General features: G+C 36.3%; 3 protein-coding genes across 5 annotated transcripts in view; 2 read left to right on the forward strand and 1 right to left on the reverse strand.

The window, feature by feature from the left end:
- Positions 1–676, forward strand: part of LOC144964422 (uncharacterized) — an 8623-nt gene extending 7947 nt beyond the window's left edge. For both annotated transcript variants that reach the window (XM_078898660.1, XM_078898661.1), the window contains exon 4: positions 1–676. This exon is cut by the window's left edge and continues 1665 nt beyond it. The gene's annotated coding sequence lies outside the window, so the exon portion shown is untranslated.
- A 3520-nt stretch (positions 677–4196) lies between these two features.
- The window catches only part of LOC144964423 (uncharacterized), a 27438-nt gene continuing 4134 nt past the window's right edge, over positions 4197–27500 (reverse strand). Inside the window, exons 2-5 of one of the 2 annotated variants that reach the window (XM_078898663.1) lie at positions 25564–25626; positions 9882–10002; positions 8928–9029; positions 4197–4879 (exon numbers count right to left, since the gene is read on the reverse strand). In XM_078898663.1, the coding sequence (XP_078754789.1) occupies positions 4677–4879; positions 8928–9029; positions 9882–9975 (399 nt within the window). In that variant the 5' untranslated portion in view covers positions 9976–10002; positions 25564–25626 and the 3' untranslated portion in view covers positions 4197–4676. The remainder of the gene's footprint in view (positions 4880–8927; positions 9030–9881; positions 10003–25563; positions 25627–27500) is intronic. The other variant, XM_078898662.1, reaches the window with a different exon arrangement.
- On the forward strand, positions 21637–22861 carry LOC144966734 (uncharacterized). Its single transcript, XM_078903505.1, has one exon. The coding sequence runs from the start codon at positions 22100–22102 to the stop codon at positions 22655–22657; it is 558 nt and encodes a 185-aa protein (XP_078759631.1). The 5' UTR covers positions 21637–22099; the 3' UTR covers positions 22658–22861.

The following is a 27500-nucleotide window of genomic DNA, read 5'->3' on the forward strand; positions in this document are numbered from 1 at the left end:
GAAATATTTTGATTGAATTCTACTCATAAATATTATATTTTTATCTTTTCATGAAGGTAATTATTATACTTAATATCAACTCTTGTCAACTTTGGAAGCGATTTTCTCAAAACCAGGGTTTCACACACTAGCCCATGCATATGACCATAACTTCATGAAAAGTCACCCGATTTGCTTCAAATAAGACTAAAATGCTCAGGAGACATTGGGCTTTCAAAAATTGCAAAAAAAACAAAAAAAAAAAACAAAAACAAAACAAAAACAAAAAAAACAAAACAAAACGCAAAACAAAAATTGGCACCATGTGACTGGTTATGTCTAGGACGCAATTCATATCGAAGGTCAGGTTAGCGTTGATTTATTAAAAAAAAAAAACAAACAGAAAAAACCCCCCCAAAAAACTGTTCGCTTTATAACTAATTTGCCGTGCTCTGCACCCAACTAAATTTGTATTGAACGCCCTTGACCAATTCAAGCACAGTTGAGTAATTTGCAACACTGTGTTGTTTTGTTGACACATTAGATTAAACTAAAATCTCGTCATATACCAAACTTCTACTCACTCTACTCATACTATTTTTATATTTGGCTCGTTTATATTTACTGACTTTAGCAAAGCTTCTTGTATGGAACTTTACAGCGAGGGTTTTCTAAAATAAATCGCCTTTTGTCAGTTAAAAATGATGATGTTGTTGTCTTATTTATTTATAACGACTGGTTCAACGTGCACAAAATACAGGTCTGACATCCGGACCCAACATTTTAACATTTTTGTAATGGACAATACTTTGCGTCATTTTTTGAGAGTTCCATTACAACAATGAGCTCATAATAAATTGGGTTATCAGACCTATAAATAAGTGCACGTCCCACTGATTACATGAAAAATACTTGAAATTTCGATTTTTTGTTTTGCTTGTTTGTTTGTTTTGCTGGATGGGTTCCTGACCTCCCATAGCTGGCATGGAGGCAATTCCTGTATCTTCTATCCCCCTATATTTCTTTTCCGACTTCATTCTGTTTTTGTCTTGGACTAAGATTACTTGGTTTTGTCCTGACCCTGGCCGGATACCTTGGCTGGGAGGAAAACACTTAAGATTTTGGGAGATAATATTTTTTGTCTTGTAAATCATCTCCCTGTTATGTAATGTATAATTTTAGTTTTACATATTATATCATGATTTGTGAACAATTCAGTGTGTTCCTCTTAGTGCTTGAGTCGGGATGAGACTATTAGGTGATCTCAAACCAAGAACACTGATAGTGTGCTCTTGGAAGCTACATCAGCTGTTCCCTACTTGAGCCAATTCCCCTTTGTCTTACCTTTTGTTGGGTACTTTCACTGTAATTCTAGAACTTTTGACTATCCATTTTCTTCCTTTTTACTGGCGCTACTAATATGACATAAATGTGTCTCAAGCGACGGCGGTAAATGTGCACAATTTGAATCACCGTCTGGTATATCAGCTTGGGAATGTGTGTGTTTGAATCACCACCGTCTGGTATATCAGCTTGGGAATGTATGTGTTTGAATCACCACCGTCTGGTATATCAGCTTGGGAATGTGTGTGTTTGAATCACCGTCTGGTATATCAGCTTGGGAATGTGTGTGTTGAATCACCACCGTCTGGTATATCAGCTTGGGAATGTGTGTGTTTGAATCACCACCGTCTGGTATATCAGCTTGGGAATGTGTGTGTTTGAATCACCGTCTGGTATATCAGCTTGGGAATATGTGTGTGTTTGAATCACCGTCTGGTATATCAGCTTGGGAATGTGTGTGTTGAATCACCACCGTCTGGTATATCAGCTTGGGAATGTGTGTGTTTGAATCACCGTCTGGTATATCAGCTTGGGAATGTGTGTTTTTGAATCACCGTCTGGTATATCAGTTTGGGAATGTGTGTGTTGAATCACCACCGTCTGGTATATCAGCTTGGGAATGTGTGTATTTGAATCACCACCGTCTGGTATATCAGATTGGGAATGTGTGTGTTTGAATCACCGTCTGGTATATCAGCTTGGGAATGTGTGTGTTTGAATCACCGTCTGGTAAATCAGCTTGGGAATGTGTGTGTTTGAATCAATGTCTGGTATATCAGCTTGGGAATGTGTGTGTTTGAATCACCATCTGGTATATCACTTAGGAATGTGTGTGTTTGAATCACCATCTGGTATATCAGCTTGGGAATGTGTGTGTTTGAATCACCGTCTGGTATATCAGCTTGGGAATGTGTGTGTTTGAATCACCGTCTGGTAAATCAGCTTGGGAATGTGTGTGTTTGAATCAATGTCTGGTATATCAGCTTGGGAATGTGTGTGTTTGAATCACCGTCTGGTAAATCAGCTTGGGAATGTGTGTGTTTGAATCACCGTCTGGTATATCAGCTTGGGATTGTTTGTGTTTGAATCACCGTCTGGTATATCAGCTTGGAATGTGTGTGTTTGAATCACCGTCTGGTATATCAGCTTGGAATGTGTGTGTTTGAATCACCGTCTGGTATATCAGCTTGGAATGTGTGTGTTTGAATCACCGTCTGGTATATCAGCTTGGAATGTGTGTGTTTGAATCAATGTCTGGTATATCAGCTTGGAATGTGTGTGTTTGAATCACCGTCTGGTATATCAGCTTGGGATTGTTTGTGTTTGAATCACCGTCTGGTATATCAGCTTGGGATTGTTTGTGTTTGACAGTGTCTTGTCTACAAATTCACAATTGGATTTGAAAAAAAAAACCTCATCTATTTGATGGAGCAAAATTGACGTCACTCAGGTCTTTTATATTGTTTTTAACCAGTCATTTGTATGAGTAATTTTCAACTAAATTCTATCAATCAGACTAATAGCGTTCAAAATTCCATTGTTTTGTTGGTTGGTACGTTATATGTTGTAAGCTTTTTGGCTAAACGCACAGCATCAATAATGTTTCCTTGTTTTATCCAATTGGACATCATGCTGACTTCAATGTTTCTTTGACCAGTGGTCAATGAATAGTTGCTCATCATCAAGTCTGTTGTGTTTTTGTGTTATTTCAATCATTATAATTCTGACGTGCTGAGACAGTCGTCTCGTGTTAATGCTTTTGCTGCAAAAAAAAAAAATATATATATAGATAGTGTGCTCTTGGCTAACATACTCACAACATTGCCATCCAGAAGTATAAAGGACCAACACACAAGACTATGTGTAACCTTAAACGTTTTATAGTCTGGTTAATAAATTTTATTGAGAATTACTCATAAACATGGATGATAAAAAACTATAACAAAGACATGAGTTACGCCAACTTCGTTCTATCTAAACTGTGCGCTTGGCTAAGAAATATACATTACCATCCGGAAATACAAAGGACTAACACACACAATTATATATGACCTTGGACATTTATATTCTGGTTTATACATTTGAGAGAGAATTGCCTATATCATCATTATAGATATAGATAGTACGAAATTGACGTCACTCAGTTCTTTGTTATTGTTTTTAGCCAGCCATTTTTATGATTAGTTTTCACTTAGTCTTATAATAGGATTCAATAGTCTGATGTCACGCGCCCGGCAACGGCGGCCATCTTGGTTCTAAACAAAGAAAATCATTACTTTTTATTCTTCATGCTGGCTAGAACTTTTCATTCTCTTTTCATATGCCTTGTGCTCAGAATGTGTAAAAGTCAATACATGATCAAATTGATGGGGTTTTTTTACCTCTGGATACGCGTTAAAGCTCGCCGGGGAAATATTTCATACGGCGTCAGCCATTGTTCCGATAGTTTAGAGCCAGTGTTACTAAGTTACTATACGTCATTAGGAAGGAAGTGACAGTACGACTGTTGAAGACTATTCAGACTATAGATAGTTTGCGCTTGGCTAAAAAGCTCACAACATTGTCATCCGAAAGTATAACGGACCAACACACACAAATATGTGTATCCATGAACTTTTATAGTCTGGTTCATACAGTTTAGTGAGAAGTACTCATACACCTGGATGGCAGAAAACAATAACAAAGACCTGACTGACTTCATCTTCGTTCTATCTGTTAACCCTGAAGGTTAAACATACTTTTGTGTGTTGGTACGTAATTGTAGGCTGGCGAATGTTGTGAGTTTTTGAACTAACGCAATGTATCAATATCTAAAATTTTGTTCTCATTGTCAGCTGCTGAAAAAAATAAATAATGGGAGGTAATCGTACAGGTGACTATTTCATTTGCAATTTTTAATTGTTATTCCCCTTTCATTACTTTGGCTTGACACAGTGGCGTAGGAGGAGGAAGAGCAACAACAGCAGTAGCAGGAGGAAGAAGAGGAGGGGTAGGAGGAGGAGGAGGAGGAAAAAGAAGAAGAAGAAGAAGAAGAAGAAGAAGAAGAAGAAGAAGAAGAAGGAGGAGGAGGAGGAGGAGGAGGAGGAGGAGAAGAAGAAGAAGAAGAAGAAGAAGAAGAAGAAGAAGAAGAAGAAGAAGAAGAAGAAGAAGAAGAAGAGAAAGGGAGAGAGAGAAAGAGAGAGAGAGAAAGAGAGAAAGAGAGAGAGAGAAAGAGAGAGAGAGAGGGAGAGAGAGAGAAAGAGAGAACAATTAGGAGGATAACGATTTGTGGTGCAACAGCAATAGCGGCAGGAGGATGAGGAGGGAAAAGAGTAGCTTATGAAAGAATCGTTTAATATTATTATATATTTATATCATGTGTAGCTTTTTAAAATGTTGATCAAGGCGGATCTTCTTTCTTGTTCTTTGATGTACTCGGATAAAGCATGTGCACTCGCAGATCCCACCAAATTGATGACTCTCGATGACAACTCTTCCTTCCGTTTTTGTTCTAATTTCTCGAGAGCTTCAATCATGGAGTCATAGGGTGACTTCTCAAAATATCCCACAACTAAACCTGGTGGTCGTGGTGGTGGTGGTAGGGGGGGGGGGGGGAGGGGGGGGGGGGGGGGGGGGAGATTACACACATGAAATTGACAAAAATAATTATAATTATAATGATGATGATGAAGATGATGATGATGAGAACTAATCACTAACAGGCTTTCTTAAAATAATAACAAAGAGCTGAATGACGTCAAGATCCAAGTGGTAGACAGAGTAAATCTAACCATAAATAGGTCACGTAAACAATGTTGTTAATGTTTGGTGTGATGTTGTGGCTGAAATTGAGAGTTAAAAAATTGATTGATGGTATGGGTTTAGATTAAATACTAACCTCTTCTGTCTGTCAGATTAATTAATTAGACTAATCAAAACACGACATTTGTGACACGCCCTTAATCCCGCTCGGACAAAAATAGCTGGTTGTTTCTAAACAACCAGTAGAAATTTTCACCAATCAAAACGCAGGATTTGTGACACCCTCAAGCTCATTCGGACAAATTATTTAGCTACGAAGTTAATTACAAAAATGGTTAAAGAGAAGTTGACAACACACTACTCTTTTTAAAATTATTTTTCGACCTCTAGTTGTGTGATTAGTTCTCACTAGCTTCTCTAAATCAGACTATAAACGTTAAAGGCTACATATATTTTTTTCTTTAAGGCGGACCCTCCATAAACGGCATAATGATCTCGACTCGCGACACGAAGCACATGGCACGTGAGACAAACTAACTGAGACTAAAGAAATTTGAAATAGGTACTCCACCCATAGGCAGCACGTAACAAAAATTAGTGGGCCTCAGTTTGTACCATTGCTGTTTTTTTTAAGTGTGTGTGTGTGTGTGTGTGTGTCGCGTGCTGTCAAGATGGACGACTACAGAAAGAAAATTATTGACTTTGTGAGAGGCCGGCCCCACAATTGATCAGGCGTGTAGAACTAGAGAATATTTTACTTAAACCCGAGGAACTATAACGAGAATATCAACTCAAGAGTTATCCTGAGTTTTCCCAAAGAGTGATTTCACTTGGTTACCGCAAGGTTATGTATGGTCCGTAAGTAGCCTGCTACTAATCTGTCATCTGCATTTTTTGCGGCCGCAAATATCAGGGCGATCCGCAAATTTTGGCAAATTTCCCAAAATTGGCAAATCGTGGAAAATTTTGGGAAAATTTGCAAATCGCGTAGCAAATTTTGGGGGAAAAAAGCTAAAACAAAATAACGTAAAAAAAAAGTGCGAAACTTGAGAAATGTTGCAGCTTTGCCTGGGCCCAAATCAAGGGTAGCTACTCTCTACGGATAATGATCCTTTAAATTCTTTGTAACAACGCTATTCACAGTCATTTCATTTCTCAAGTCAAATAAGTCAAGTCACTTACACTTCCAACTTCAGTCATGGATCGTTTCGTCAAAAAATCTTAGTTCTCCTCGGCAAATTTTTTGGCAAATTTCGATCGTTTTGGCAAATTTATTGGCAAATTTGGGGGGTTTTTTTGGACAAATTTTGGCAAATTTTAGGTCCCAATTTGGCAAAATATGCAGATGACAGACTAATATTACACATAGTGAGGTAGTGGAGACTTATTCTTAATTTATTTATTAACATAAGACTAAGTTTTACCCTAAAAGATTTCAATAAATTAATGAAACAAACAAACAAACAAAACAAAAACAAAAACGGGTATAGAAGGAATGGAAAACTGTTGAATTTTACTCACATGTTGTACCCACATTTGAAGTACAATTTTTTATGATGTTCACAATCTCAATTTATATCGACATATTTTTCATGTTATGATCACAGTCACATGTTTTTTTTCTGATATTTCAAGGCAAATATAATCATTTTAGTCATATTCGTATATCAGGAATAGGTGTTTTGTATTACTTTCTGGGGCAAAAGACATAAATACAGAGCTGCCTACCTGAAATGTCAAAAGTTCGTAGTTTTCAAGGAAAAAACTTAAAAGGTTACATTAAATAGCATTAAAAATCCATTATTTTGTTGAAAAGGAGAGCTTGGTTGCTTAGAAAAAATATTTAGGACTTTGAAGCATATTTCGATTATGCTGAGGCAAATAATAATAATAGTAATGATAATAATAATAATAATAATAATAATAATAATAATAATAATAATAATAATAATAATAATAATAATGATGATGATGATGATGAAGAAGAAGAAGAAGAAGTAGAAGATGATGATGATGATGATGATGATGATGATAATGAAGAAGATGATGATGAAGAAGAAGAAGAAGAAGAAGAAGAAGAAGAAGAAGAAGAAGAAGAAGAAGAAGAAGAAGAAGAAGAAGAAGAAGAAGAAGAAGAAGAAGACGAAGACGAAGAAGAAGAAGAAGAAAAGAAGAAGAAGAAGAAGAAGAAGAAGAAGAAGAAGAAGAAGAAGAAGAAGAAGAAGAAGAAGAAGAAGAAGAAGAAGAAGAAGGAAGGAGGAGGAGGAGAGAGGAAGAGAGAAAGAAGAAAGAAGAAGAAGAAGAAGAAGAAGAAGAAGAAGAAGAAGAAGAAGAAGAAGAAGAAGAAGAAGAAGAAGAAGAAGAAGAAGAAGAAGAAGAAGAAGAAGAAGAAGAAAGAAGAAGAAGAAGAAGAAGAAGAAGAGAAAGAGAAGAGAGAGAGAGAGAGAGAGAGAGAGAGAGAGAGAGAGAGAGAGAGAGAGAGAGAAAGAGAGAGAGAGAGAGAACAATAAGGAGGATAAAGAATTAAGGAGGTGCAACAGAAACAACAGCAGGAGGATGAGGTGGAAAAAGAGTAGCTTAGGAAGGTGAAAAAGAATTTATAGGTGGGAATTTCCCGCTGCATTGAACTCAGAGTCCCGCTTTAAACCGGCAATTTTCCTATTCTGATTTCATCATCATCATCATCATCATCGTCCTCCTCCTCCTCATCATCATCACCATCGTTATTGCTGTTAGTATAAACACAACCATTACTACATCACATCACTACATCAACTATGACTACCAACATCACCCGATCATCATTATCTTCATCATCATCACCACCACTACCATCATCATCATCATCATCATCATCATCAACATCATCATCAGCAGCATCAACGTCGTCGTCGTCATCATCATCACTACTACCACAATCACACGCCATCATCATCACTTCTCTACCATTACCATTCACCAACACCACATCATCATCGCTACCACCACTACAACAAACAATACCACCACAACATTATCATTAAAGCACAATTTCACATCTGAAAAACAATACTGACAGGCAAAAACTCTATATAAGTATAAGGCAAACAATTCCTGGTTGAAAACAACACGACTACCTTGCGAAATCCAGGGGACGTAACCAACCATTTACATCACTCCATAAAGAGGGAAAAATCTAGCTTAGATTATCTCTTTATAAATCATCTCTTCTTAAACGCCTACCACCCAAGGTAATAATGTGTATTTTGCTTAGTTTAGCACTAACTTCTATTGTTTACATTCGGACTCCCCGGCCAGGCGGAGTTGTACCAGCAAGGTCGCGGGTTCGAACACCACTCGCCGCGGCGAAGTTTTTATTCTTTGTTGTCTTCTGGCATTTTCCTACTCACTTCATTTCTTGTTATAATTACATTCGGACTACTGTCCGAGGGGCGTGGCCTTCCAGTAGGTGTCTATTGTGCAATCACACAAAACTATGTTTTATTAAATTCATAGTCGATTAGATGGACCGCAATGAGAGCTAATCACCAAACTGCCTGCTAGGAAATTATAACAAAGGGCTGAGCTCACCCAATTGTAAAATTAAAAAATCGTTATTTTTGGGCAATAAATATTGTGGTCGTCATACTTAACTTTAAAATCAACAATTTACCTTCACGAGGATTAAATAACACTTCAAAATCCTTAAAATTATGAAGTCTGGCATCAACTTTCATTAAGTTTAAATGGCTTCTGAAATTCGGAAATTGGAGCCAAATATTCGTAATTCTATGAATTATTCGTAAAAGTTGGCAGGCTGACTGCGTGATTTCATCTTCATTTCGTTCAATAGGCTGAATCAAGGTACAGCCAATGTTACCTACCCAAAAGCCCTCCACCCAGAGCTCCAAATGGTCCTCCCAAAAAAGCCCCAAAACCAGATAATACGGTACCCCGAAAGGCATTTATCGCCAATTGCTTTCGACCTGAAATAGATGGCCAAAAAAAAAATTGACGTAACAATAAATGAATAGATGACAAATAAATAAATAAATACATTATAGAATGATGATGATGACGAGAGAAGTTGTAGTAGTAATAGTAGTAGTAGTAGTAGTAGTAGTAGTAGTAGTAGTAGTAGTAGTAGTAGTAGTAGTAGTAGTAGTAGTAGTAGTAGTAGTATTAGTTGTAGTAATAATAGTAGTAATAGTGGTAGTATTTATTATTATTATTATTATTATTATTATTATTATTATTATTATTATTATTATTATCATTATTAATATTATTATCCTCCTCCTCCTCATCATCATCATCATTATCCTCGTCATCATCATCATTATTATTATTATTATTATTATTATTATTATTATTATTATTATTATTGTTATATTTAATATCATTAATAATAATAATAATAATAATAATAATAATAATAATAATAATACAATCAACATCATCATCATCATTATCATCATCGTCATTATTATTATTATTATTATTATTATTGTAATAATAATAATAATAATAATAATAATAATAATAATAATAATAATAATAATATTAACAATACTACTACTGCTACTACTACTACTACTACTACTACTAATAATAATAATAATAATAATAATGATGATGATGATGATGATGATGATATGATGATTTTAATAACAACGATTTTAAGATTGTGGTGTAATGGTAGCTCGTCTGACCAGTATCTCAAGGTGTCTGAGGTTCGATCCCCAGTCGAGACCACTGATATTTTTGGGATGACACTAGTTTTTTTATTTTTCTTTCTTGCTTTGTCTGGCATTATTTCATATCTAATCTTTACCCACCGTTAAATGTTTCTTTCATTTCTTTAGAGGGCTTTATCACGTACATGAGGTCATCATGGTAGTAGGAGGGTATCACTAGCACTACACCTGGCATTTTATGCACGTGTCAGGTTCGGCAAATCTTTATCAAGGAAACAATTAAATCAAGATGTAATGACAAATTATTAGCTAGCAATACTGTGAAGTCAAAATAGTGGTTCTAATCTGATTGGATAATAATAATAATAATAATAATAATAATAATAATAATAATAATAATAATAATAATAATAATAATAATAATAATAATAATAATAATACTAATAATACTAATAATAATAATAATAATAATAATAATAATAATAATAATAATATTAATAATAATAATAATAATAATAATAATAATAATAATAATAATAATAATAATAATAATAATAATAATAATAATAATAATAATAATAATAATAATACTGTCATCTGCATTTTTTGCCAAATTGGGACCTAAAATTTGCCAAAATTTGCCACCCCCCCCCCAAATTTGCCAAAAAAGACAAAAGTTTGCCAAAAAAATTTGCCGCACTTTGGGTCCTTATTTGAAGATTTTTTGACGAAACGATCCGTGACTGAAGTTGGAAGTGTAAGTGACTCGATTTATTTGACTTGAGAAATGAAATGACTGTGAATAGCGTTGTTACAAAGATTTTATTAAAGGATCATTATCTGTAGAGAGTAGCTTCCCTAGGTTTGGGCCCAGGCAAAGCTGCAACATTTCTCAAGTTTCGCATTTTTTTCTTCGTTATTTTGTTTTTGCTTCTTTTTTCCCCCAAAATTTGCCACACGATTTGCCAATTTTCCAAAAATTTGCCACGATTTGCCAATTTTGGGAAATTTGCCAAAAATTGCGGATCGCCCTGATATTTGAGACCGCAAATTGCCATTTGCGGCCGCAAAAAATGCAGATGACAGATAAAAATAGTAATAATAACATAACATAAAATATGGTATAGGTCAATATAGGATAAAATCCCTTGAATGCCCAGAATATTATTAGTAATGCCATAAATCATTCCAAAATTAAAGATTACAATGATGATTTACGTGGTAAAGATAGTATTTCAACTTAAATGTACACATGTATATGTAATGTACAAATATAATTTTTAACCTTGACATGCAAAGCACACACACACACACACACACACACACACACACACACACGCATATAGAAGATAACCATAATAAGGTAACAATGCATAATGTATACATACAAGATTAAAAGCCATGTCAACAGCTGTGCAAACAAGTATTATTCGTCATATATAAATCTCCCATCATATACAGTGCAGTCCTGATAATTCGAATTGGGTGGGAAAAGCAAATGACTTCTATTTATCAGAATTCGATTTGTCTCCAAGCCGTGCCCGGGCCCTTACACTTACAAGCTACACGATAGCACAGAGAAGAAGTTAACACTGCATGCTGTGTAGGCCCTCTACTTCTAGATCTAGATCCATCGATCAATAAAGAAAGACAACACAGAAGAGAAAGAGAAACGCGTGGAGTGGGGTGTGGCCTATGATTGTTCGTGCCGTGTATTGGTCAGCTTGTGGTTATCACTGTGTGTTAGATCTATTTATAACCAACCCCCTTTGTTAGCCAGCGGCCAGCAGACCACAAGTTAGTCTTAGTGATGAGAGCGCGAGAAGGAGAGAGGGATGACGCGAGACAGCTGGTCAATTTGGAGAAAGAAGAGAGATGGCGGGTGGGACGGAGAGGGAACAACACGCCATTACCCTACATGCCTCAGGGGTCTAGTTATTATTATTATTAGTCAGCTCGGAGGGTGGATACGGAGAACAGGCAGTTCGTTATGACCTTCCAGAGTTTTTTTTTAGTGATGGGCAAGCACTTGCACTTCGAATAAAGAGAATAACGACTGTTCGAATTCGAATTAACCATGAATATTTTATATAGAAAAAGAAGAAAATAATTCATTACATCGTATTTTCTTCGATTTAAAAGACATTCGATTAATCAGATTTCGAATTATCTGGACTGGACTGTAATTCCCATTATAGTACCACCTTGAAATAATCCATATATTTTGCATTCTTTGTTTCAAATGTTTGTTTTGCATTTAGTGACAAAAATCTTAAACTTGTCCCGTCTAATAAAAGTAATATTAGAATATGAAAACAACCCCAGAAAAGTCTACCATCCTAGCAATCTATAAACCTGAATTAAATCCCCACAAATTCTTCTGTATTTCAAACTAAATAATAATAACAAGAAAACAAGAGAAGGTACATTTTTTACTGATGCTGTCAAATCAAATAAGTTTCATTTTATCTTTCCAAATTAAATTGCAGCATTTCATAGATGGTGAGCCGACTAAAAGATTCCCAGATCCTGAACATGCTCAGTCAAGTCATCGATTGGAACTCAATATCCAAAGCCAAGATCAGAATTAACACCAAGCAAAAGTCGGCTTCAACCTCTGAGGGTGAGGGATTCTGATCAGGGAATGGTATCAGGGTGAGCTTTGACCGTTATCTCTTCTTTAATCCTTTGGCTATGGGTTTTTTAATTCTACATGTGTTTTCTTATTATAATGACATTAATTCCTAAATTCAACAAATCAGATAGCAGTAGCAGGTTCAGGTAAATGAGTTGACCCCTGCTTTGTTTATGTTTTTGTTTTTAAGGGTTTTACGGAGCTTGCAACACATTTAGGTCATATCAGCGCCAGCAAAAAGGAAGAAAATGGGATAGTAAAAAGTTCTAGAATTACAAATAAAGCACTCAAGAAAAAGTAAGACATAGGGGAACTGGGAACAAATAGGAATCAGATGTAGATTCCAAGAGCACACTATCAAAGTACTGAGTTTGAGACCACCTATAAGTCTCATCTGGACACAAGCACAAAATCCAACAAAGAGGAATACACTCAAATGCTTACATTATAAATTCAAAATAAAAATATAATAATACATAACAGAGAGATGATTTACAAGGAAACAAATATCATCTCCCAAAACAATACCTATGCATTTGACTGTTTCCCTCCCAGCTAGGACTCCGGCCAGGGCCAGGACAAAACCAAGTAATCTCAATCCAAGACAAAGACAGAAAGCATTGTAGTAACTACCGTGATTGCCAGAACTCGGTATTCTGGCTGTAGGACTCCATGGCTAGGATGGGTCCAGATGGCCGGTGAATCACGGAATTACTGAGTTAAAACTAGATATTAAATAGATAATGTTAAAGTATAAAAATATAGCTTACCCTGAATCTAGTCGTAATGGTAGATAGGTCAAGAGAAGGTCTGTAAAGGAGTAGGTGTAGAGAATGAAATGTCCAGAAATAAATGTCGTCTAAGAGTGTGGAATCTGGTGAGTGTAGCGCTTGAAGTAAGGAGTGAGTGTACAGTAGGTAAGTCTGGAAGTCAGTGTAGTAGGTACGCGTCGTAAGTAAGAGTTCAGGTAAGTGTGTAGGTAAGTCTGTCGTAGGTAAGTGTGTGAATCGAGAGGTCCACTCGGCTTTATATGAGCCGGGTCAGCTCGGGACGAGGCAGAGCGGAAGTAGGAATGACCATTGCCAAGGTCACTAGCCGTACGATTGTTTACGGCTAGAGATCCCTACAGCATGTTGGAAAACAGATATAAGGGGATAGAAGACACAGTATGTACCTCCCTGCCCACTATGGGAGGTCAGGAACCCCACCCAGACCCCTGCTTTGCTGTTTGAAATTATCAAGGGTGATAGTGAGTGTTGATCAATGTGTCTGATTTTGATCAGGTTGGTCAAACAAATTTCCACGACCCCCAAAAATGAGAAAAGGGAAAAAAGTAGTCTTTTTTTTCTTTTCAGAGCCATAGGACCAATATAGCCAGATTTTATTACTCCAGTTTTTACAGTGCATGTCATCCTTCTGGTGGGATGCTGCTAGTGTATCACAAAGTACTTTCCTCAAGACTCAAGACCTAACAGACCAGCCACCACTGTGTGAGCAAGAGACATGGGTCCAGAATCGAACCAGTTCCCTTTGCATGTAAAGCGAGTGCTTTACCAACAGAGCTATCGGAACCAGATAATTATATGTAAAAAAGAAAAGAAGCACAGAAGATTATTTTAACAGAGAGATGATTTACAAGGAAAAAAATATCATCTCCCAAAACAATAACTATGCATTTGACTGTTTCCCTCCCAGCCAGGTAAAAACCAAGCAATCTCATTCCAAGACAAAGACAGAATGCAAATTGGAAAACAGATATACGGGGATAGAAGTAGAAGACACAGTATGTACCTCCCTGCCCACTATGGAAGGTCAGGAACCCCACCCAAGGAGAAGTAGTACTAGTACTACACCTCAAAATTTATTTCGTCAACCCAGCTTCTAAAGTCTTCCTCCGCCCTAAGGACGGTTTCGTAGCCACCTTCAAGTTAAGTGACTGGGCAGTGGAGGACGATGTGATCGCTGGTCTCTGGTGTTGCCTGACATTTCTGGCAGGTATCACTGTTTCGAAGTTTCTATCTGCACATATTTGATGCAGTTCTGCCATGTCCAGTTAAGAGGCGATTTGAGGAAATCCAGTATTTCCTGGCGTTATTGAATGCAGGCACTCTTTTGGTTGGATCTTTAATGATGTTTCCCCTCTTGGTGTTTCCCTGTTCCACATTTCTCTCCAGTTTTCCTCCACACCGAAGTCTGCCATTTTTGTTAGGTGGAAAGGTCTTCTCGATTTGAGTCTTGTTGTTGAAGTTGCCTGCTTTATTATTGATTTTATGGGAATGTTACCCAAGGTGTAAATTTAGCATTTATTTGCTTATTGTCTTAGGTATGTGACATTCTGACTTGTTTGAGTCCCTCTGTGACTGTGAGTGCATCCTTGGAAAAAAGGTCTTTACTTACTTTTTCTTATCATAACCCCCCCCCCCCTTGATCTTTTATAAACAGCAATCTCCACTAAACATGCCAAAAACGCTTTACAAGTGGTCAACAGCAACACTTAACATGTAGGATGAGACATGACACTTAGGCAATATTACACTTTTTTTTGGACAATGACAACGTTGTTAATGACCAGCTACTCATTTTACACCCACATAAGGTGAGAAAATGTGAGTAAAGAGCTTTTCCAAAGGGATCAACTTTACACCACTCGGGATGCGAACCCAGACATTTTGGTCCAAAGACGAATGACATACCTCCAGACCACATAACCGCACTTATAAAACTACCTGGATGGTAATCTTAAAAGATAGTAATAGCGCCTTATTGTCGTCATGTCTGGTCTACATACTCAATGTATTCCCACCTGGTGGAGAATGTCTTACCACAAGACCATAAAGTGCATAAACACATCAATGTCAGAAACGTTTACATTTTGTTCTTTTTCAGAGAGGGTCATGAAAGAACACTTAATTTTGAAGCAACCAATCCCGAAAATGGATCCGAACCAGAACCTATGGATACTGAAGTGGTCAACAGGGAGACTGAAAACAAAGAAAATGAACAAATGGTTGTTCCAAATTGAGGTATGATTTTAATAACACATTAAAGAAATGACACATTGTATAATTTTTACTATGTGGAAAGAGCACAGTGAGCCTGTTGAACAGTTGAACGTTCAAGATTTTGGGCATCCAAAGTGCTGGTAGATACATCCTGCCACTCATGACTAGATTTCACCACGCTCTCTGGAGGGTCAAAATTTATCGGACTTGGAAGTGCCAAATCCCAGCAACTGATAGAAGTTTCAGATGGCAGTCTTCTCTCCAATGAGAGGAGCCTAGGAAATAAAAAAAAGAAAGCATGAAAAGAATCAGAATATTTTTAAAAATCAATGATTTTATGAATATGTGATAAATTTGTTTTGACCGCCTGAAAAAAAAACATAGATTGTCTGAAGTCAAACAACTTGCTGCCTTGAGCAATTTCTATCAATTTCTATTTAAAATACTTTTCTCGGGCCCATTAGAATGGAAACATAAATGTTTTCTCCCATTCCCTTCCTCTTGCCTTGCAACTACCTTTAAAAAAAAGGCAAAGATGTACAGGTGTCAGTCTTAATCTGCATATCCAAAATGTCGGGTATTAGATATGCAGGCTACCCAGTCTCTATGTAGCTGGACACACACATGGCAAGGTCTGGATTTAAAATAAAACAGTGATCATACATAGAATACCTATGACGGAGAAAAAAACAAACTTCTAACTGGATAGTACTGTTAATGCAATTCCAGGAATTGTAAGTAGGTAAAAGTAAAAGTGGGTGGTCTCAATAGATTCAATATTCTTACCCAGATTAATTAATGTTTGTTGATTTAGTCTCTGCTGGACAACTAATTGCAAACATAATTTCATTTTATTTCAGATTCTAACATGACACTGTTAGCAGTGGTTGCAGAGAACTTATCACTGAAAGAAGAGGTCTTTTTGCTTAACCCTATTTTCATACAAACATAGAAAGTCCTATTTTCTGATTTGGGGTCCACTTGGCCCCCCTGACTTGCAAAAAGAAAAATACTAGAAAGTCCTATTTTCTTATTTGGGGGCCACTTGGCGCCCCTGACTTGCAAAAAGAAAAATACTAGAAAGTCCTATTTTCTTATTTGGGGGCCACTTGGCCCCCCTGACTTGCAAAAAGAAAAATACTAGAAAGTCCTATTTTCTTATTTGGGGGCCATTTGGCGCCCCTGACTTGCAAAAAGAAAAATACTAGAAAGTCCTATTTTCTTATTTGGGGGCCATTTGACCCCCATGATTTTACTCTGGAAAATTCAGTTAAAATAATATTTTCTCATTAAATGTATAGGGTTAAATCATGTTGTTGTTTTTGTTTTTACATTATGCATCTATTTATTTAGTGACATAGTCGTGTCAATACGATCCACAACTTACTGGTAGATGGCATCTACTATAATTGACTTAGGTAATTTTGTTTCCTGTTTGCTGTCCAATATGATGAGTGCTAGGTTCAGTTGCCTACTTTTTCATCAACTCTAATCAAGAAACATCCAAGTAAGTACTAACTCTTTACTTTTTTTTCATTAGAAGTGTGACGAATGAAGATGATTCTTATACTTATCCTATGTAATAAAAATGAATTGATAGTATCATTAATTTTATGATTATAGTACTAGCTAGAATGAATCTCCAAATATGAAATGATGAAACAATAATAATGGATAAATGAAAGTGTTAATATTCAATTTAATGTTTTTTACAAAACTTGCCTTACTTTCTTGTCTTGCTTATCTTTTCTTATTGTGTGTACCCTACATTAACATAACATAATATAACATATGGTATAGGGCGAAATCGGATAAAATCCTTTGAATGCCCTTAATATTAAATTGATTGAAAGATTACAATAATGATACACGTGGTAAAGATAGTATAACAACTTAAATGCACTCATGTATGTGTGATGGACAAACATATATTTTTAACCTTGACATGCAAAGCACACACACACACACACACACAGACACACACACACACACACACACACATATACCTCAATACATATAGAAGATGACCATAATAAGGGAACAATGCATGATATATACATACAAGATTGAAAGCCATGTTAACAGCAGTGCAAACAAGCATCATTCGTCATATATAAATCCTTCCCACATATTTGTTTGTAACGTCTTATATGAAAAGTGATTTATTTTCTAGTACCGTTTTTCAATGTCCAGGTGAACTAAATCGATAGCTTGAATATCTACGTTATGTCTCAGTCATATTGTAATGAATTTGCAAACTAAATGGTTTGTATGTTGTTTTTAAAAAATCAGCAATCCGTTGTGTGTCTAAATTATGCTGCACTCGGCCTAATAAAAATTATTATTATTATTATTGAAAATTGTGAAATGAAATGAAAGAAAGAGCTTCCTTTGTTGAAATCTTTAGTATTTTTTTCTAGGCTAGGGCTATTGGTCAATACTGACCAATCTGTGCCAGCGCTAAATAAGAGGTACCACCGGCAATTGATCAGTACTGTCGAACACAGTTCGTCAGGGCTGACAAAGACCTTTTCGAACTTATTCGTCACTACTGGATTATTCCATTAGCAATAAAATTATGTAAAAAATCCCTGGCCAACTTATCCCTTCAACAAATTTGATTTAAGTTTAACGTGTGGGGCAATGGAATGACTCTCGTTGTTTTATACCGCCATATGATTCTTGTTATTTATGTTGTCCATTATATTAATGTATTTGTTTTTTTTATTTTGTTTTTTGTTGTTTTTAAAAAATAGTTTTTCGTTTCTTTTGTTTTGTTTGTTTTTGTTCGCTCATTCAGCCCACGCCAGCTTGTTGCTGATTTCAGTTCTATATTCATAATCAAAACCGTGACGACCTAAGAAAGACCAGATTTATTATTTTATGACATTATTGTCAATTATTCTAAGACTGGTATAGGCATGTCTTGACAATTTCCAAGATCGTCTATTTGGAATGAATAGAATTATTATAAAAGAATCCACGAGGAGTGAAGATTTTGAATCTCTACATAAGAGTTAGGGAACATTATGACAATCGTTCAAGCATCCGGTTTGAAAGTCATGAAAATTTGTTACTTATTTCCTCTAAACAGTGTCATGTCGGGCGGATTGAAAATGTTCAAAATTGATTTTATGCACACAATCTATTAAACTTGTGTTGAGTTTTTGTGTTTTATTAAAGAGAATGATCAAAATTTGTTAAACTGACAAAATCTATAATTTCACATGTAATGACCAATCGTTTTACTGTTAAATCCATTTTGCTATTTAGTTAATTCAGATATAATACCTAATACCATTTGGAAGTTATAGGTGACATATGTTGTGAAAAGAGTTCCCAGAATATCGGTGGTTGCCGATAATATCTTGTATAGTTTGGAGGGCCGAACGACTTAGATACAAAATCGTTTGGACGTGTTATGAATTGGGTTCCGCGAATATGATTGTTATGGTTTGGAGACGACATAATAGTAACGATAATATAGACCTGTAAATGAGCTCTATAAAAATTGACTGAAACTGAAACTCTTCGTAATTCGTCGTAGCGGTAAAATCCAAGAATCAAAATGAAAGGTAAACAGCAAGCTCACTTGAGCAAAGCAATGGCAGAAAACTAAATTTCGAGGGAATTAATTAGGCTACTTACCATTGTTCCTTGTAATTAGGTACCCAATCAGTGAAGAAACTTAGAAACGGTCAACCAGTTTGTTTACAACATGAGGTAATCGAGATGTGCTTGTAGCAATCATTTAACTTTCGATTTGAAGGTGTCTACATAACGAACTTCCGGTGTTTCGAATTTTTCTTTCTCATACTTTTCCTGTCCTTCAAGTAAATGTGGTCAATTTTGGCTTAGACGAAACAGTGAAATTTATCGCTCGGCGGCTCAGTTAAAATTGGCTACGACAGGTTTCGAAAGTGAAAAAATAATTTCACGAAGGCTGTGTGAAAATACACTGGGGTGTGTTCAGACACGGCAATTCTAAAAAGCGTCGCTTAGCCTTGGCAATATATATCCATCATTAATATAAACGGCCCATGAGCTATGCGTGGGGCTGTGGAACATTCCTAGTTAACTTTAAGTCAATCGACTACGATTCATGAATTCTTTCTTTATTCATTTCTTTCTTCCCTTTTAAAAAATATTTGAATTTGACGAATTGACTGATTTCAGTTAATTGACTGAGAATTTACAGGTCTAATAATAATATCACACACAGTTTGGTGGGCATGGCGACCTACACATCGCTCGCACTTTCTGGTTTATACCTGTCATTTGCATTTTTGCGGCCGCAAATGGCAATTTGCGGCCGCAAATATCAGGGTGCTCCGCAAATTTTGGCAAATTTCCCAAAATTGGCAAATCGTGGCAAATTTTGGGAAAATTGGCAAATCGCGTGGCAAATTTTGGGAAAAATAAGAAGCGAAAACAAAATAACGAAAAAAAAAGGTGCAAAACTTGAGAAATGTTGCAGCTTTGCCTGGTCCGAAACCAAGGGAAGCTACTCTCTACGGATAATGATCCTTTAAAATCTTTGTAACAACGCTATTCACAGTCATTTCATTTCTCAAGTCTGATAAATCGAGTCACTTACACTTCCAACTTCAGTCATGGATTGTTTCGTTAAAAAATCATCAAATTTCGGGTTTTTTGGGGGCAAATTTTGGCAAGTTTTAGGTCCCAATTTGGCAAAAAATGCAGATGACAGTTATACACGTCTTCATTTATCATGTTTCGACAAATGGGAGCGACAGACAAGCTTTTAGTTTATTACATTTTGGGCAACTGAAGTTAGGATTGAATTAATTGACTTTGTCTTGAAAACAAGATTGTTGTAACTAAGGCTAGAGATTTTGATCTGGACAAATTAGAATCAAAGCATTGATAAGACGAGATAAACTGTTTGTTATGAGTTACAGTTCTTGAATCAAGTTCTAAAGGCCATACGGGTCAATAAGCCGGGGTTGATCCTAGATTCTATAATTATTCTCAAAGTTTACCCACTGTCTAAGACACAAGTTGAGATAAAAGGCACTTAATGCAAGACAATCAACGTTCAAGGTTACACATAGTTTTGTGTGTTGGTCCGTTATATTTTCGGATGGCAATGTTGTGAGCTTCTTAGCCAATCACACAGCATCTATTCCCGTCCCCAACATTTGATCTCTTCATCATCACCACAACTACATCATCATTAGAGTAAACACAGGTGTGATGTAAAAAACTGGTCTCGATCTCCATGCAAGTGTAAAACCACTCTTCCGGAGGACTGGATACCTTGTGGAATTGATCTTCTGGTTTCAGATTGATGGCATCTTATTTTCTAGTCTAAATAAATGCTATTCGTCTATCAAGTCGTCTATCATGTCCCATAATCTTAAGAATCTGCCTACGGTATACATCCTGCTACTAACTGAAACTAAAAAAAGTTAAGCACCTTATGATTCAATATGTAACCTTTTCATTACAAGTCCTCCAAAGGACTGGTCAAATCCCAGGAGTTTGGAACCGGAAGAGTAGAAGATGTGACGTCACCATTTCTCGCAATTATACTTTCTGTACTTCTCATTACTGCCTCCACCACCAATATATATTTCAACCACATATTATCACTATCATACGATAGGTGGATACTCATTTAGCACAGGGACCAACTGCCCCTCTCCTTCCAGTTCCAGTGCATCCTAAAATCTTGACAGAAAGTGTTCCCATAGGCCAGTTTTAAGCTTTTGCGTCAGAAAAACAATTGACAAAAGAAGATAAATGTCGAGTGGATTTTAACATGAGAGGACTAACAATTTGAGAGCAGAGATTAAAAAGGACAACAAAGGGGATAGAATAAACAACAAGATTGACCCCCCCCCCCTTACACCCTATAATACGAATGACAACCATAGATAAACTTCAAGTCCCTAGCCCAAGACTTCGAGGAATCGCGGGTCAAATGTTCCTAGGTCTCATACTCGTCCCTGGCATGGGACAACCACCAACAAGTGCCAGCGCTCGAGGGTCAGTACTGACCAATATCACTCCGTTTTCTCTATAAAGTCATGTGGGCCAAATGACCCCCAAATCAGGAAATAGTACTTTCTGTATTTTTCTCTTTGAAAGTCATGGGGGGCATTTGGACCCCAAATCGGAAAATCTCAAATTCCAGATTAGCATGCTCAGTGTAAGTATACTATGAACGTGACAAGCATGAAATTTGACATGGTCATGGACCTCATCAATTTAGGAAAAGTCACCAAATTTCAGGTCTCTGCGTCAAAAATTGACTGTTTTATGAATAAAAAACACACTCCTGGGGTCTTATTGGCCCCCAAGTATGAAAATAGGGTTAAGCAACAACTGAAGGAGTCTAAGAGACTTCACGCCCAAGAATTATTAAAAGGACAGGAGCTTAAGAGGCTCCTGTTGTCAAAACCTCCCCAAATCGGACGCAGATACATGCAGTCACTCACGTCTGACCATTGAAAACCTGAACCATCACGGACAGAAAGAAGCTGTAAAGAGCTACACTGGTTCCGTGTATGAAGATTTTGTAATAATATTCACCTTTCTCGTACCAAGCAATACAGAATTGTAATTTACCATATCAACACAAATGAAAGCAACACATTGCTTGCCCATTATAGATCAATTTTTACTTGTTATGATGAAATTGCGCAATAATAACACTTTCTTGCATCTTGCCAATTTATTTAAAATATCAAGAATTGATGCAGGATGTCTATTTAGGGCATGGATCAATTACTTGTATTTCAGGCTTGGCAGTTTGCCAGTATGGCCCGATCGGGACACCATTGAGAATAACATGCCACAATTTTTTTTTAAAGTTTTCCGGACACACTAGTATTCTTGATGGTACAGAGATAAAGACAAACAGACCCAAGGCCTTAAAACATCAAAGTCTATTGTCTTCAGACTATAAGTCCGCGACCACGTTGAAAGCTCTTGTGGGAGTGGAGCCTTCTGAGGAATTTACTTTTGTAAGTATGTTGTTTTCGCGCTCCATCTCTGACAAGGAGATTACAACGCGGAGTGGCCTGCTAGTCCTATTGCAGAAATTGATTAAAACCAATATAGTCATACTGGGAGATGGGCTAATGGTGGACAAGGGTTTCACAATTCAAAGCGAGTTTGAGAATTTGGGGCCTAGACTCTGGATTCCCCCATTTGTCTCTGGAGGTACCCAGATGACAGCCTCGGAGGTCTCTGAGACAAAAAAAATTGCCAGACACAGAATTGTCGTTGAAAACGCAATAGGAAGTCACTGAACAATATATAAGAAGATTGCATATTTTTAAATCATAAAGGCCTAATAACTTCTGTTCATCCAATATAAACGACTTTTCACCAGTTGTATATTAAAATTTCAGAGAGGTATATTAAGAAATCTACAGTTTATGACTATATTTCTTTGAAATAAATTTATTGTTTTTCCTATTTTTATTTCTCTCTGTTTTATTGCTATAAAAATAATTTTATTGCAAATGAATTGTTCCAAAATGACCAAGAAAGGAATTAAAAGCAAGTTTCTCACCATAATTTGGATTGATATTATTATCTTTATTGGATACAATCACATCTAAAACTTAAATCGCAGATTGATCGTCTACCAAAACAGCAAAGATCCCAGGTTCTGTCGAGTTAGTTTTAGTTTTTTAACCATGTTGTCCACACTATGGTGACAGGATAGCTGGGTCTCATAGATATGATGGAAAGCATCCCTACAAATTGTTAGTAAGCAATCATTATTTTTGTTTCATGCTTCGGAAACTGAAGTGAATCCCAGCTATATATGCATGATACTTACAAACAAAAATTTAGAATCTTGCAAACCAACCAATTTTCCCCAGCTGGATGGGTTTTATGGCCTTCCATGGGGGAAGAGAGGTCACTTATTGTGTTTTCTATCCCCCAAATCTGTTTTCCCTTTCCATGTCGCTCTTTGTTTTAGATTAAATTTGCTCATATTATGCCCCTCGTCCTGGCAGGGACCCTTAGTTGACAGGGAGACAATCACAATGTATAAAACCTTTTTTAGATGCTATCTCTCCCTGTATATCATCTCTCTGTTATGAAAATTTATAGTTATTAGTTTTGTATATATATAATTTTTTCGTGCGGCTATGTGGTCTTGAGGTATGACACTCGTTTTTGGATTGGAAGGTCCTGGGTTCGAGCCTCACTCAGCGCATAGTTGAGTCCTTGGAAAAGGCTCGTTACTCACATTCTCTCACCGTACTCAGGTGTAAAATGAGTACCTGGCCGTTAACAGGGTTGCCTCTGTCAGAAACAAAAAATGTAATATTGCCTAACAGGCGTCATGACCCGTCCTAAATGCTAATTGTTGCTGTTGGCCAAGAACCCATTGTAATGCGCTTTGAGCACACCTAGTGGATGTTGCGCTAATAATTTTAAAAAATAAATTTTGTCAATAAATTCAATTCTTTGCACCTACAAAAGCACTCCCAACATATTGTTCTCAGGCGGTGAGTCACAAATATTACTGTTTTAATTTCCCGCATAGCTCAGCTAACTTAGTAATTGATTCCCTTGAAATGGCATGAATAATAATTGATCTCTAACTCTAAAGCATCATATTTTATCTGATGGCCCAGTCCACAAATTTTATGTTTGCGTTTTGTACATATAAATTATAATAAAAAACATGTTTCCTTAGAAGACCTATTTTTTCTTTCAGTTCTTAATCTTATTAAAGTTCTCTGTACCAAATCCCTGAAATAATTAACTCAGAAAGACTGAAATGATATTTATATCGGGCAAACTGCCAAGAGAAGCAGCTGAAAAATTATAGTGGAAAGAACTATATAGAAAACCAAAATTCCTCAACTGGGCATCAAATCATAGTCATTGATATACTAAAGTAAATAATAATAATAATAATGATAATGATATGATCATAATAAGAATGATAACAATAGTAATAGATATTTAATTTGTGAGAAATTGTGGAATCGATGTAAAAATGAAATGATTTTCCATCATTTTGGCAGTCATAAACTGAGAGAGGCAACTTAATGTGATGCAAATAAAATTATTTTAAATTTGTAAACATAGACTAGTAAGGGCACTTAAGTTTGTTTATTTCTATCAATAAAACAAGATACCACAATGTGGTAAATATTAAAATAATAATTCGCTCCATTGCTACATGTCGAGCACTATTCGTACCATATTTGTATCCAACACGATTCAATATATATATATATATATATATATATATATATATATATATATATATATATATATATATATATATATATATATATATATATATACGGAGTGTCTACGTACATGATTACTTTTTTTTAGCAACAGAGTGGGAGTCAAATTGTGACCCAACTCGCCCATAAGAAAGTTATGACTGGAATTGCCGTTCGCTTTTACTAAAAGTTTCAGGGGGATTCAATTAAAGATGCATAACTTCGTATAAAGAGGAATATCGTAGATATTTTGGTATCATTATTTTCGTTACTAACCGGTATAAATGTTACACGGTAACCTTGAATCTCGTCTTTAATGGGTTAAATTGTATTGTTTGATTTTTAAAAATAACACACACACATACAGAGCGAGGTCCATCCATTGCTTGTATTGTAGCGGCAAACCAGTTATCGGAGCTACCGTGTACGTAGATCCTGAGGCTAGGTGCTCGTTTACCGTGTACGTAGACACGGCCAAAAAAAAAAAAAAAAAAAAATAAAAAAAAAAAAATAAAAAAAAATATATATATATATATATATTTAAATCGGATTGAGCCGATGCTCTACTGAGCCAATGCAAACAGGGGGCACACACATAAAACACAACTCCAACTCGCCTACACATGACAGTTCTGCCTTTACTTACGGGTACCTACTACCGCAACTCGGGTTTTATGTTGTAACGCTTTCTACAAAACTGAATTCATGAAGACTAAGATTGATGGAAAAGACATAAACGTCACCTAACATTAACATTTCATTGAAATTAATCTTGTTTCCCAACCCACATGACTGACTGACCGACAAGATGACTTGTCTCGCGTCGTGATAATTTACACAGTGCAGAAGAGGACGATGCAGAGAAAAATAGAAATACATGTAGAAAATAGAAATCGATTGTAACTTTAAACAGTAGTTTTTAAAATGAAACTCAGATAAAATTGAACACTTACCCTGCTTTGCATGAGCAGTAGGCATCCAATGCTTTCAAAACTCACGTCGTGAGGCTTCTCGCTCTTCGGTAAACAGAAGAAGCAAAAACATCAAAAATTTCGTTCTCCTTTTTAAATATTTTAACATTATTGACATACTTTTAGAGGCAAAAAGTTTCCGCTCGTGTTTTTTGCCAGGATGTCAATTGATATGGTAAATAATTGTGAGAAATATCCTCAGGGAACTCGCTGACTGCCATCGTGATAGTGTAAGATAAAGAAAGAAACCGACAAGATTTTGGTCTCCTTACTCCCTAGCCATATTGGTCGATTTTGGCCGGGGAGGCCAAAATCTTGGTCTCTCTAGCCAAAATGGTTCGTTTTGGCTAGGGAGACAATATTTTGGTCTCCCGGCTTAAAATTGTATTTTCGTTTAAAGAACTGTTCATTTATATTGAATAGGCGAGTTTTTTCTTCTTTTATTTATTGCTTGCCTGTTTGTTTTTGTTGCTGTTCTTGCTTTTATTATTTTTTTTTTGGCTCTTTATAATCACGCCCCCCCCCCCCCCCCCCCCACTGAACCATGTCCTTCATTAACGAAGGATACGCCCTACCCCACACCAAAAAATATCAGAAAAGAGATTGCAAGTTATCGGCCGGTCGCCCACACTTTTTAACATTCTTTAACTTTTTTTTTATTCATTTATTATTTATTACAACAAATGAAACGAAACTGAAGTAAGGAACAAGGATAATTAATTACAATGAAACCAAAAAACCCCAAAGAAACTGACATTCCTTTAAAAGATAAGAACTAATACAGTCTTAATCTGTTGATTCCAAAATTGAATCAAACGTGTGTTAACAAATAAAAAAAATCAATGTAATTGAAAAATAAAGGAGGAAAATCTTTTGAAAAAATGTCATGTAAATGTAAATATGTAAATCAAAATTGTATTACATCCAATTATCACTCTCAGTTCGGTTTCCATTTGTTGAAGCGGTTACCCGCTACCCGCCCCTTTTACCCGAGTTCCCGGTTTAACTTTATTACCCGTGGATACCCGCGGGTAACCGGGTACCCGCCCAGCACTAGCCATGAATAAATAGAAGAAAAAACTCGCCATAAAGAAATAGTTCCATAAACGAAAAAACGGTTTTACGCCAAAATCTTGGTCTCCCTAGCCAAAATCGACCAATGGACTAGGGAGACCAAAATATTGTTTTCCCTAGCCAAATTGTGACCCTCCGTCTCAAAACGGTATTATGTCGGAATGATTCAGCCCCCAAAAAGTGAATTTAGAGATAGAATGATGAGAAATTTGACCTTAGAAGTTTTTGTAAAGCAAGAAATAGTATTTATACTCCAGCATGACGTAGAGAAATTAAACCCAAGTTTGATATTTGTGGCAAAGAATTCAATTTCCCCCACCGAGTGGATCCCGACATAATACCGCTTTGACACGGAGGGTCACAATTGGTCTCCCTAGCCAAATTGGTCAATTTTGGCTAGGGAGACGAAGATCCCTGGGGTCTGATTCATGGAGCGGGACTATGGTAGTCTCAGACTATAGCAAAGTCTGAGACTTTGTAGTCTAAGACTTTGGGAAGTCAGAGACTACGGAAAGTAAGCTATTCATGGAGTCAGACTTCGTCCCTGACTATCAAGTCTCTGACTACGCTTGCGAAGTCTCAGACTACAGAGGTCAATCTATTTTTAACTGGGGATTCCTCGGAAACGTATCACAAAACGTCATAGAAATGTGTTACTTTTCCAGCTGCGTATGCGTCATACGAAATGGCACAGAAATCATATCTATTTCTTCTTCGTGTTTGTTTTGATCGTTTTTTTTTTTGTTTTTTTTGTTGTTGTTTTTTTTTGCCCCACAAATAAAAATGGTGTGAGACAAGTTTAGGGGTGTAAAAATTGTTTGAGAATGTGTGTGTGTGTGTGTAAT

This window comes from Berghia stephanieae, chromosome 2 (assembly GCF_034508935.2).
Source record: "Berghia stephanieae isolate SIO BIC M18660-M18661 chromosome 2, UCSD_Bste_1.3, whole genome shotgun sequence".
NCBI classification, from domain to species: domain Eukaryota; kingdom Metazoa; phylum Mollusca; class Gastropoda; order Nudibranchia; family Aeolidiidae; genus Berghia; species Berghia stephanieae.